This window comes from Nicotiana tomentosiformis, chromosome 4 (genome assembly GCF_000390325.3).
Source record: "Nicotiana tomentosiformis chromosome 4, ASM39032v3, whole genome shotgun sequence".
In the NCBI taxonomy this organism is placed as follows: Eukaryota; Viridiplantae; Streptophyta; class Magnoliopsida; order Solanales; family Solanaceae; genus Nicotiana; species Nicotiana tomentosiformis.
Window position 1 is genome coordinate 28,576,053 of NC_090815.1, and position 13,664 is coordinate 28,589,716.

The 13,664-nt window shown below is 37.5% G+C and overlaps 1 protein-coding gene across 1 annotated transcript; it reads right to left on the reverse strand.

Annotated features, from left to right (window-relative positions):
* Positions 1-1,629: 1,629 nt before the first annotated feature.
* Positions 1,630-11,815, reverse strand: LOC104091292 (vacuolar-sorting protein BRO1-like). Its single transcript, XM_070199685.1, has 9 exons — positions 11,191-11,815; positions 9,763-10,070; positions 7,899-8,852; positions 7,252-7,341; positions 6,439-6,507; positions 4,963-5,103; positions 4,049-4,097; positions 3,495-3,598; positions 1,630-2,495 (listed from the first exon to the last, which is right to left on the reverse strand). The coding sequence occupies exons 1-9, from the start codon at positions 11,561-11,563 to the stop codon at positions 1,953-1,955; spliced, it is 2,631 nt and encodes an 876-aa protein (XP_070055786.1). The 5' UTR covers positions 11,564-11,815; the 3' UTR covers positions 1,630-1,952.
* Between the last annotated feature and the right edge of the window lie 1,849 nt (positions 11,816-13,664).

Consider the following 13,664-nt stretch of genomic DNA (forward strand, 5'->3'; position numbering starts at 1 on the left):
CCAAATTTTAGTTTTTGGAAAAATAAAATTGCAAGGCCGACAAGGCACTTTTTGAATGTAATGTCTTCTTACTCGGTCACGTGGATTGGGAGAAAATTCTGAAATTTGTTTTCTTTCACCAGGATCAAGTTTAAGAAGATTCTTATCCAATATAATATCTTTGTGTGATGGTTGGGAAGAATTGACATTATCATTAATCACTGGACAGGAAGGAGAACTTAGCGAAGGAGAACTAGAAGTAGAACCTGAAGAGGTTTGCGGCTTGAAAAATCTCTTGATCATATCGAGTCTCACTAAAATACCCTACAAATCATAAGACACAAATTAAATATTACAGATGAATATAAGAGGAAAATAGTTAAGAAATATTATTTTATATAATATAATATAAGAGGAAAATAGTTATAAAAAAAAAAAAGATGAAGGAAGGAGAGGACCTACAATGGATCACTGCTTGTCTTTGATAGGCAACAGAAGAAAAGTCAAGATTGAAGAAGAACGAAGGTCGAAGAACGCTTGCAAGATTGAAGAAGAAGCAAACCCTAACTCTTTTTTTTGTTTTGGGGACATTTTGATGTGGTTGTTTCTTTTTAGATTCACTTTAGTCATCTATTATTATTTAAAAAAATAGATTAAAGTGGAAGTTGTACTAACTTGACAGAAAGGGAGCAATATTTGTCTGTTTGATATTTTCCCTCTGTGGAAGTACTGCTCAAAAACTTTGATTTTTGTCTTATGGGGACTCGAACTTGCATCAGCAAGAAGGGAAGCGGGCCACATCTAGGTTCCAAGATTTACCATTGGACCAGAAATGCATTTTGAAACTGGGTTCCCATATAATTATTGTTATATATTCAATAGATTTCTTAATACAAATATAGGATCTATACAAAAGTTACTGGGTTCCCGGAAACCCAGACATAATACTGTATGTCCGCCCCTGCAAGGGTGCATGTTATGGTGTTCCATTTATGGTGTTCAAGTCCAACCTGTACAACATAAATGGTCTATGTGTTGAAATTTATTGAAGTTATGGTGTTCCATTTATGGAAAACTTCCCGAGATATTTCTGCAAAATAAAGCATGGAATTGCAATGTACATCCACAAATCATTAACTGCTTATTTGGATGGTTGTTATGCGATCGTTTCATAATGTATCGCATAATATTATATTGTATAGCATTATATTATATCGTTTTGATTTATACAAAATTTGGATAGATTGTATTGTTTGTCATCGTTTCATGATGTCATGCACCAACAATATAAAGAATAAACTTGTAATTTTATAAATAAAAAAAGTAAGATACGTTATAGAATTATTATATATAAAAAGGTAGGGTAAAAAATAAAATCAGATTATTTATATTATACAAGGAAGGACAAGATGAGAGAAAAATAAAGTAACGACGCGACCACACCAAATCATAACGACAAATTTAACAATATGATATAATAAAATTTAATAATATAATATAATAAAATTTAAATAACAACCAAAACAAATATTGTATTTAAAGTAACAATACAATACACACAACATGCAACAACCATCCAAACAAGCTGTAACTTGGAAGGTCCACCAAGTGCTTGCACTTAATATCAGTGATATATGCGAGACCAACAAATAGATCCACAAAATATCAGATGACATTTTTTTTAATTCACAAAATATCAGATCTCAAAGTTTACTTAAGACTGGAGAGGTTTCAATTATTGTTCCAGTATTTTGATCGTACAGAATCAATATGATTTTACAAGGAGATACCCTGTACACGCGGGTAATGCGAGCCATGATTCATTCAAAGTTGCTTACAACGTATAATAAATGCCAAGAACTGGTATTAACAAAGAAATCTAGCGAGGTCCAATCTACCACTTGCAAATGACAAAAACTTGCCAGACAAAAATGAACATTGAGATTGTACGCGAGAAAAATATTGGAAAACTATTATTGCCTGTAATAGCCACTCTGATGGGGAGGAGGATGAGGATATGGTGAAGGGGCAGTGTAAGGAGGCCGGGACATAGCTCCGGGTTGCTGTGGAGGTGCATTATAGTATGGACCCCGCCACCCAGGATATGCAGGTTGGCCATACTCGTGGCTTTGTGGAGGCTGTTGTTGATGCTGAGGATGCGGATATGGTTGACCTTGACCCGGAAAATTGTAAGGTGGTGCAGGCGGTTGTGGAGAACCATAAGGAGGAGTTTGACTATATCCAGGCATTGTTGGTTGTTGGGGAGGCTGGTATGTAGGATTTTGGGGTCGAGGGTGATTGGGTATATTTCCAGTATCGGGGGGCAGTTGGGGATTGGCTCTTGGAGCCTGTTGAGGCTGCCCAACTGAAGGATAGGCATAACCACTTGAACTTTTACTGTCCTGGAAACTGAGACCTGAGATTTGCCTCTGTACCTCTTCTATCATTTCTCGGCACTGTATGCTTCTTGTCATCACAAAATCACTACACTGCTGTTTTACATTAGTGATCGCCTCCTGTTCAACAAAAACAAATTTCTATGAATTTCTTTCCTGGGAATGTGTAAATAGAACTAAGAAGTTTGACATATTCAGGAGAGTTGGAAAATGACATATCTAGCGGTTTACCAACTGTGCGCAACTAATATGAATTTTGAAGTGCAGAAATGCAACTTTGAACTATAGGTCTCATCCGCCATTCCTCCTCTACCCTAGCCTCACACCAAAAGGAACAAAATAATAATGACCATTGACATGTCGAGGTTATACATTGAAAGATCCTTTTCAGTATTACAGGAAAAGTTAGTGCTTTGTCAACATTGACTACAGTTACATCAGAAGATCCAAGGGGTTCTTTGACTTGCACATGATAAGGGTAGATTATGATACTGTTGAATTAGGTGAGAATTATGAATGAGACTATAATATCTCAGTTAGATTAGTAGGTTGGGATTGTATAAAATATCATATTGCATTTTATTCATGGATTAGGTGAGAATCGAAAAAATGAAGATAAGGTGAGGAGTGGAGTTGGTAAAGGACCGTACAGGGCAGTCGAGGGCAGGTAGGAATAGGGAGAAGAGTAGTGATGTATTAAATGGAATTGTTGCAGTCCCAACCCTCTCCAATGGGGGAGTGTTTACAATGCAACCCATAGAATAGTCACAATCCCAACCCTCTCAACGGGATAAAATAGGCCCCTAGGAGGATGATTGCATTCCCATGTATACAAGCCAATTGCATTATAATCCCGTGGAACCAAATGGAAGCACGGACTCTAATCTAGCTAACCTTATCTCCACCCCTGCTTCCTCTTCCCCCAGCAGAAATTCTTATATCGCGGACCCAAATGATCCTATATCAAATGAGGGATGTGCTCAGAGGATCCACTGAAAGCAAATGGTCGGAGTCCTCATCGTCTTGCAAACCAGGTGAGCAAATATTCCGCCTCCCCACCCCCTTACCAAACAACTCTAATAGAAAAAGCAGACCAAAAGAAGATGAAAATTCCAATACCTGAAGTGTTACGTAGAACTTCAATCCCTCATTGATATTGTCCTTGATTTCTCGATATTTTGAAATGGCAGCTTCAATCTGCTTATAGATTCTCTCGCGAGAAGCTGTGACATCGAGAAGAATGAGCTTAGCAAATTAACAGTGACTAGAACATATGAAATCAACAGCCCTACTTGAAGAAATATGAATAAGCCATGCGGAGAAGAAATGTCAAAGTAGACGAATTAGATAAACTAATATAGAATGTAGATAACAAATGGTCAACGTATTACAGTAAAGGTTGACCGGAGCTTCACCATGTTAATTTAAAACTAACATAGAGGGGAACAAAATTGCACCATCACTTTAAAATGACATCCAGGGGATCTAACTTGCGTGAGTATATCTCCAAGACACATAATGAACAATAAGAAGTCATTTTGAGATATAAAAAATCGAATGAAAGGATTAGCCCACCTAAGTTATTTAGATAGGACAAAAGAAGTTTGTGTATCAAGAATATCTGCTTGTGTTCAAAAGACAATGCCAAATGATTACATGGATTAAAAACACACCTTTATAATCCTCAAGACTGAAAATAGAAGCAAACTCCTCATTATGAGCCTGCAAAAGGAATACCACGTTGTTAGAGACCATTCAAGGAAATACAGCTTGAATAATGAAGCCCACCGAAAGTAGATTGTTCTTTCCCGAAAGAGGGATTCCTTTCTCTAAATTTGCACAAAGAAACCTCAACATGAAGTATTTCTGGTTCAAAGGAGCAAAATACTTGGTTAAGCATGTCTTTTATATCATAATCTGTGCATTACAACTCTACAACAACATAACCAGTATATTCCCACAAGTGGGGACCCGTTCCGTGCATGACAACTCTAAAATATCCAAAATAAGAAAAGAAATACTACAAATTTAACTGCAATCAAGGAAATAAAAAATTTTCTATTATCTTCTTTACCCCCCCCCCCCCCCCCACAATTTTTAACACTTTCTAGCTACAAAACAAGTTCAAAGGTCAGATTAACTTGTGTGACTCAAAAAACTAGGAAGGCAATGACAAGCCACAAGTTATATCTCAATTAGGGATGTCGTTGTATGACAACTGTAATGCTTCTTTCCAGATTAAAAAGAATGTTATTTCCTTTTATTGGTCAGCGCAAGAAATATAGATAATCATAATTTAACACAAAATACAAGCAATGACACAAGGGATTTATATAAACAAAAAGGAAAATGTCCTGCATTGCTAGCTACGTTACTTGTAAATAGTATTCTGAAAATCAATCCTGAGCTGACAATAAGGAAACACAACAGGGAACTCCTACTACGGACTGTGCAATACATGCACCACAAATTTACCAGACAAGTAGCCCTATGTTAAAGCTTAAGAGAAGCTGCAACAGACAAAATGAAAAAAAAGCTGCAAAACTAGAAAATGTATATCCCTGTAAAAGATGAAAATTTTCTGAACCTGAATCTGCAGCAACAATTGTTCTTGTGCCTCAAGGTTTCGAGCAATTTCTTCACAAATATGATCGTATTTTGCAATCTCCTTCCTGAAAAGATCCTCATGGGAGCCAGTGGATGTCATCAATTTCGGAAGTATATCATCCTGAGAAATATCATGCAGCAGATATTAAAAATTGAATTGCATAGTTAGATCCCACAAATCCTAGATAAACGACGAAGCAGAGCAAATGCCAACGCACAAAGATGTTGCAAGTGGAACACAAATGTCAAATAAGCACAAAGGCAAATTCATATTACGCGACCAGTTCTTGAGATGATGAAGCGCAAACTAATGCCAGTGGAGTAGCCTTAAACCTATGTCTCCACATTTTATGAAAAGCCCGATCTATCCCTCTTTCTTCATACACTCACAAAGAATTTCCTTTTGATTTACCAAGGAAATGGAAGTTGCGAGATCACATTCTTATACATAATTAAAAGAAGCTGCATAACCAAATTAGCCTCCCTCCCCCACCCAAAAATGAGATTCTCAGTCAATGAAGAGATCCCCCCCCCCCCCCCCCAATTTCTTTGAACGGGTAAAGGGTTAATGAAGAGCTTCCCTTGATGTCATGTAAGCAAACTATCCATTTGAATTTGTAAAGAAAATGTATCTTATGCCTAACTCAACTCCAAAAGCTAGCTCATTAGGTGAAGATTGACCAAGACCATATAAGGAACAACAACCCATTGCCTCAATCAATGTGGGACATCCTAACATCCCCCTACACGCCCAGGATCAGACATCTAGAGCGTGGACAATGTAACAATTGAGGCCCAACATTGGGTAAACCAAGAATAAGGATAGTTCTAATTCTAATAGCATGTAAATAAATGGGTATTGAGCCTAACTCAATCCAAAGCTAGCTAATGAGGTGAGAATTGCCAAGACTATATACGGAGACAATAGTCCATTCCCCTAACCAATGTGGAATATTCTAACAAAATTAAAAGACCGGCTCTTATTCCTATTTTTAGGAGTAGATTGAAGGGCTTATCGCATCTCCTACTGCTGCTCTCGCCCCATCACCCACCAATAAGATAAGCAAATATGAATCCGTTGGACAAAAAGTCACCACCGATGGAAGAACCTGCACAAGGAGAATTCCTAATCCAAGGATTCATTCAGGGTGGCCAACAACAAGTGAGATCTCACAACAAATATGTTTGTCCATGGCCATCATTCAGGTATTATATTATTTATATCATGTTAATACACTCAATAATTGCGGAGCAGCAGATTAAGAGGATAGGCACTAGCAAAGAGTTATATCTTCATCACTTGCTAGGATGAAAGAGATCATACTTATTTAACCCCCCTATGAAAAAAATTAATGAACCAAAGATGGCTAAAGTTTTATCCTGAAAAAGATGTCCACATCAACCTAATAGAATTCAACTTTGCAGAGCATATAATTCAAAAGGAATCTTGTTATACCTTCCTCTTCATCTCTTTCAGCATATCTTCCAGTCCAGCCCGCTGAGCACCAAGCGTTTCTAAATGCCTCTGCAAATTTAAGCAACAAAGACTTCAGAGAGTCCACTCGAATAATTTAAGTTGCAACAACATAAAGCTTCTACATCGAAATAAGACAAATAACTCTTTCCAAGGCAGATTGGAGGGAAGTTCTGCAGTGTTTTCTACAGTTAATATATCCAAAATATTTACAGCCATTTCCTTCGGTAATTTTTAAAATCATTTTGTAACATGTATAATAACCTAAACACTTCACATTACTTTGTATCCAAAAATGATCCTTGCACTGTACAGTTGATCTATATTATTGTTCAAAGACCACTTCTCAATCGCAAAATGGGCATTAAAGGATTTCAAACTAGAAATAATGGGCAGTAAGTGCTCAAAAATCATCCATGAAAGTTGTTATGAAGTTCGAAGTATGATGATGTTCAATTTTATAGTATTATTAATATTCACTAGTAAAAAAAACTTAATGCACACTGGGACATCAATTTTCAAATTGTCTACTTGTAACAAGAAATGAAAACCGAGAAGAAAATTACACACTTTTCAGACTGAACGAACTTATGCTATTTTTTTTGGATAAGGGAAAGAATGCTTTTATACCCAAAAAAAAAAAGGGGCAATGATATATACATTGACCAGTAAGGCAATGATATATACATTGAACAGGTTTTAGTCACTCAAGAAACATGGTTGCAACATAAAGCATCAGCTAAGAAACACAACAAAACCAAATAACACAAATGTAGCGACACTAATTCATATTACCAAGCTCTGCTTCAGAGCCCCCACAATGGCATCTTCAGTGGCGTCCAAAGACATTATTGGTCTTTCCAAGGTTGGAAGAGCAGATTCGATCTGTCAAAGGGAAAAATGCACGTGTCAGGACTCAGCTTCTCCTCAATATAAATAATAGTGCTCACATTGTAAGCACTGGATTCAGTGATGAAGTTTTGCAATAATAACATGATGTACATGTACAGTAAACCACAGATTGAGCCAAGTCCCAAACATGAGATCAAAATCAATGACCAAAGGCTCCAACTCTAGTATGCATTTTAACCTGATGCAAAACCCTTAAAGTGAACAGTGACAGAAGATACCAAATATATAGTATGGAAGCATCGGGCGTCATACTAAGCCCTCACAGAGGTACAAGCTTGTCAAGTGGTTTATCGAATTCACTATCTCCATTGCCAGATAGAATTTGATAACTAACCTCGAAAGTACAACCTAATACTATGAGTCTACCTACAAATAAATACAAGAGCCAGGCCGTTTGATTATTTTTATGTGCATTGATGAGTCAAGCCCGTGACAAAGCCGGGTAAGAACTTGAAGTGGCCAAATGAGACATGACATGACTAGTTATGCAAAATTAGGTTAAAAACAGGCTTCAAATGATAGATACGTACTGGATGGCGGTCAAGGATTGACATGAGTGCTGCATGATCCCTTACTGATCGCTCAATCCTGGAATCACTTTCTGCAGCTTGCTTCAGGTTAGCTGCAAACCTATTTAACCTGTCCAGCAAGTTCTTTGTTAAGGTAGTAGATTGAGGCCTTGTCCATCGTGTTCCAAATTGAGTTCTAAATTGTGCATCTTCTGTTGCTTCTTTTTGCAAATGTTCCTCGGTCTGGACCAGCAACTCCTGGTTCACCCTCTTCAAATCTCTGAGTTGCTGCAGCTCAGCATCCAAACCAGCTGGACCACCACAAATTTGCACCGCCTCTACATCTTCTTTTAAGGCCAAAGGTAGAGATAAATTCCCATCCAAGGCAAGAATAGAATCAGGCAAGTCCATTTCTCTGAGCCTCACTCGAGCTAGCTCGCTTCCCTGTTGTAACTTCTCGGCTTGAGTCCTGATGACATCATCAACCATCTCAGTGTACCTAGAAAGAGCTTTAGCACTGTTGTCTGGGACAAGACTTGCAAACATCTTCTCCTTGCTAGCATCCAGAACATCATTCATCTGCATAGGCTTGACCAAGGAAAATGCTGGAAGTGGTGACAGAGAACTGGCTGGTGGAACCCTCATGAGGTAAACTCTATCGTTTTCCTTCATAGCCTTCTCCAAGTTTAGATTTAAACTAGCTTCTAGCTTATTCATTGCATCCAAGAGCTGCTGTGCTGCTCCCCTTGGAGATGTTTTTCTTGCCTCAGACAAGGCATTGGCCCCGCTCTTCAACCTCGCAATTTCCTCAGCAATTTCTTCTTTCTCATGGAGCTCTAGACTGTACCTATAACAGGCCTCGGCATAAAATAGTGCTGCCTTAAGTTGAACGTGAGCTAGCCAAGCCTTGTCAAAGTGCTGGTTCAGAGGTGCAACACTTAATGCTGCCAAAGCTTCCTCATAAAACAATCCAACCTGTGATAGAACATTCATTTTATTTCAACATCAATGCTGCATCAATTGCTACATCCAAGCACTTGAGTAAGATCCAGTTCGAACATTCCAATGGTTTGGCCAAACTATGATAATTTACAACTTATAAGCTAAATATGTGTTGAGATGCTATTTACAGGGAGCCATGGAGCAACGGTAAAGTTGTCTCCTTGACCTATAGGTCACGGGTTCAAGCCGTGGAAGTAACCACTAATGCTTGCATTAGGCTAGACCATCTACATCACACCCTTTGGGTGCTTCTCCAGACCCTGTGTAAATGCGGGATGCTTTGTGCACCGGCTGCCTTTTTTCTTATGCTATTTAATATTTACAGGGAATAACATGTGCAATAAACTAAGAACCAAAATTTTGAAGGAACTAGACAAACCCCAACTCATACATGCCTTCTCCAGTGAACTATTTTGAGTTTGAACTTAAAATTCGAAACCAACAAATCCAATAAGAAATTCTTCTTACCAAACCCCGACTCTCAGGCTGCATATGCCAACAAACCTGTAGAATAGCCTTTTATAATTCATAGATGAGTTTATTCTGACCAAATTTCAATCCAAGCCTTATTACATCTAGGAATGCGGAGGATTGTCATTACTATTTATCAGAAATATGTGCACATTAACATTACAAAAGTTGCACAGACCCTAGGAAATCCCCTCGCTGGCTAGTAAATATTACCTACTAATTATCTAAGGAAGGTTTTAATTCCTAAAATGAGAAGAAATCTTGTTAACTTGCGACCTAATAATGATGTACAGCAATGTGACAAATGTCAAGAACTCAACTCAATCTCACAGATACGTTTTCTTTTTCTTTATAAGTAAATCTCATACAACAGCTATTTAAGTGGCATATTTTAAAAGAGAGAAAAATAAACCTGTCTTGAAATCTTTGCACAGACACCAGGAGTGTTTCCCTTGGCAATGCTATTCTCAAAAACACACTCCTGCGCCTGAGCCAACATAAGTCTTTCCAGCATCCCAGCACATTCGACTGAGACATCAACAGTGGTGGAGCTACCCATTGATGCCTTCATTGCCACATTGTCTCTCAAGAAGGCAAATGCCCCAGCAGCAGCAATAAAGGAATGTGATGCTTGCCTTCGCCCCTCAACTGATGAACGATCAAAACCTAACCCCATCTGACTGTGCACTGCCCCAAGATTGAACAAAACTGCAGCTTTTTCTACGTAGACGGAAAAAATGATCAGTGCAAATGCACGACAAGATGACAATACTTCGAGCTTAACATTGATTTCTCTAAACTCGTAAGAATTAAGAAAGACATAACCCTATTTCTTTATAGAGTGGTAAATATAGACATATTGTGCAAAGATGAACGATCAAAACCTAATCCCATCTGACTGTGCACTGCCTCAAGATTGAACACAGCTTCAGCTTTTTCTACGTAGACGAAAAAAATGATCAGTGCAAATGCACGACAAGATGACAATACTTCGAGCTTAACATTGATTTCTCTAAACTCGTAAGAGTTAAGGCAAATGTATGCCTTTTTTCTTTATTAAGTGGTAAATATAACCTCTTTGTGCATCTAGGTATTGGCAATCAAATAAGTATTTCGTATCCAAGCAAAACTACTCCCAAGCACAAATAAACAATGAAGGCTTTGGTAGAATAATGGCAGCATAAAAGTAGTCTAACTACGATGAATTCTCTAAATTCATCTCTAAATACGATGTATCCTCTAAATTCATCTCTAAATACGCTGTATCCTCCAAATTCATCGGGACATGCCCCACCTAAGTAGACTGAAATGGACACATAAGATTCATAAAGCCGGCCTAAACTAATATGAGAGGGAGAAGTAGTTGATTGATAACACCCTTAAAACGAATAGGTAACCCAGGCCAATGGGACAATCTCTAAGTTCCGGAGAGTACAGAATTTAAAGTTGATCAATAGCGAACGGAAAATCCAGGAACATTATCACTAACTCCATATTGCGAGATGGTTAATTAATTCAGTTCAGTAAAAGGGAAAGGAGACCATTTTAGAAGCTCAGACCAAGTGTGTAGAAATAGAAAGTTGTACCTCGCGCAATATCAATTTTACAATGAACAAGAATCAAAACAATAAAAACAAAAGGACACAAAATTTGAAGACCCAATTGAACAAAAGTTGCAAAATTTCAAGGCCCAATAGAATAAATTACTAAATATTGAACTACTAGAAGCTCAGAGCAAGTATATAGCAATAGAATGTTGTACCCTGCGCATCACCAATTGTACAATGAACAAAAATACAATTTTCAAACCCAATTTCACAAAATTGCAGAAATAACATACCTAAATGAATATTCTGCTGAGCAGCTTTGTTTTTGTTCTTGAAAGTATCGAACCAAGTAAAAGTAACAGAATTAATATGGTCTTGATCAGGCGAAATAGGGAACCGAGACTCAACAGCGCAAAGGGCTTTATAGTAATTCTGCAAAAGGTCACGACGAGCAGGAAGAGACGATGATGAATCAGTGGAACCCGCACGTTCGATGTCGGAACGATATTCCTTAAGGGTTTGTAAATCATCTTCGAGATTTTGAGCTTCACGTTCGGAGTAGTTGTAGATTATGTAATTTCGGAGTGGACGGTAGAGATCGACTGATACTGTTTTTTTCTCGGAGATTGAGAGCATCACGTTGGTTGTTGACGACGGTGCCGCCATGGTTGCGGTGGTGCTTGACGGTGGTGGAAAGGTGATTATAGTGAGTTTGTGTGTGAATTGAGTTTTTCCTGTATATATATGTTTGGAAAGAAAGAAATTGAAGAAGTCAATGAAGCTTAGGTGAAGAAATCAAGACGTGTAATTTGGTATAAGAATACTATTTTGCAATTTTGTTTTTATGGGAGTATGTTTGCTTAGTTGGAAAGGAAGACATCAAAGTGAAGTTGCTGGCATTTGGGGTGGGGGAAGGGCGCGGCGCAGAGTAATAAGTTTGGCATTTCTCTTTTGTACTTTTTTTTGGCGAAAATAGGGAAAAGCCCATATTCATATGTTAAAAAAATTGTAGTATTTGGTATTGCATTCTGTAGAGTATAGTTAGATTTTTTTGCGTTACTTTACTCTAGAGAATGAAACAGCAATACAACTTCCTTTAAGAAATTTTCTGTTGCATTCTCTGGAGTATAGTTGTATTTTAGAGAAGCCTAAGTTGTGTCATCTCTAGAGTAATAAATCCTCCATCATGATTAATAATTCAAATATGTGGCAACAAGACGAAGTTACTGGATTTTGAGAGAAATCGTGAGAATCGTGCAAAAGGTGAGGTAGTGAAGTTATGAAGAGGGCTAGGGGTTTTATTCGGTAAGGATATTTCAAGGATTGAAATAATATAAGATATTAAATAATAAAAAATTATGATCAAACTAAAAGTGCTTATAAGTTAATAAGTACTTTTAAATACTAAATATTTTTAATCAGTGGCGGAGCCACATTCAACCAAGGGATGTTAATCGATACCCCTTCGCCGGAAAAATTACACTGTATTGCTGGATAAATTTTTTTAATTTATGTATATTTACTATACGTTGACCCCCCTTGACTTTCGGTGTACCTAATATTTTATATTTTGACACCCTTTGGTGAAAATTTTGGCTCTGCCATTGCTTTTAATTTATGAATCCGGAACCAAAATGTTATCTTTTTGGACTCAAAGCACAAAAATAGGTTAAAAAAAAATATATGAGATCTATTTTATATATAATGCGGTTATTCACCGTATTATACCTTAACGACACGTTTGTCCGTTAAGGTATAGCACGATGAATACATCCGCTATATATAAACTTTAGTACCCCACCAATAATTCATTTAAACTTTATTGACCCGCCAATAATTGAGGGTATAGTGCATTCATAATAGGCGCTACATATATAGTGCCTATTATGCATGCGCTATACCTTCAATTATTATACCCCGGGACTGATTTTTTGTTTACTTAAAGAATTTTAGCATTTGGTAAAAATCCATTCAGGATCCTTCAGGTCTTCCGAAATATTTGGTCGTTAACTTATTTTGCATTTTGTCATAATGTCCGAAAAGCGAAAAAATAGGGTTTCATTATATTGGGTGGGAGTTTGAGGTTGTGGTGGAGAATAACTCAGTACGCTATAGTTATTCTCCACAGTGTCATGTTAAGTTGCCACTTACAATGGAGTACGATAGATTGGTATCGTTGTTATGTAAAAAAAAAATGGGTGTGAGGAAACGTTTGGTTAATATTAAAGTAACCGGAAGATATTCGTATTATGTTACTCTGCAAGGGGTTACTTGTTATGCTGAGTTTAACGTCGAAGACGATGAAACTCTGACAGATTTTTTGAGGAATCCGGAAGAATTCTGGGAACTTCTTGTGATAAAAATGTTGGAAATGTACGCCAAGGCTGAAGATGTTCACAATATTGAGGTTCCGCAAAATAGGGATAACCCGAAATCATCAAGTGGTTTTTGTGGAGCAGTTTTATCCGAACAGGTTTCGTTTTAAAGAGTTTGGCCAGATCTAAACTTATCTCCACGGGCGAATGAGGAGCGAGAACATAATTTCTCCCCAAGTTTACATAACCCACAAGCCGAGTGGTAAATTTTAATTTTCCTTTGTATTAGGATATTTTTTTATGTATTGTATTTGTATTAACACTTATATATTCCAAATGGGGTACCGACCATATATGAATCTTATAATTTATGAACCAACGGACAGTTGAAATATGCCTAGTTTTGATGTGTTGGATCATGGTGATCCATCCGGGAGTCATCAGCAACAGGA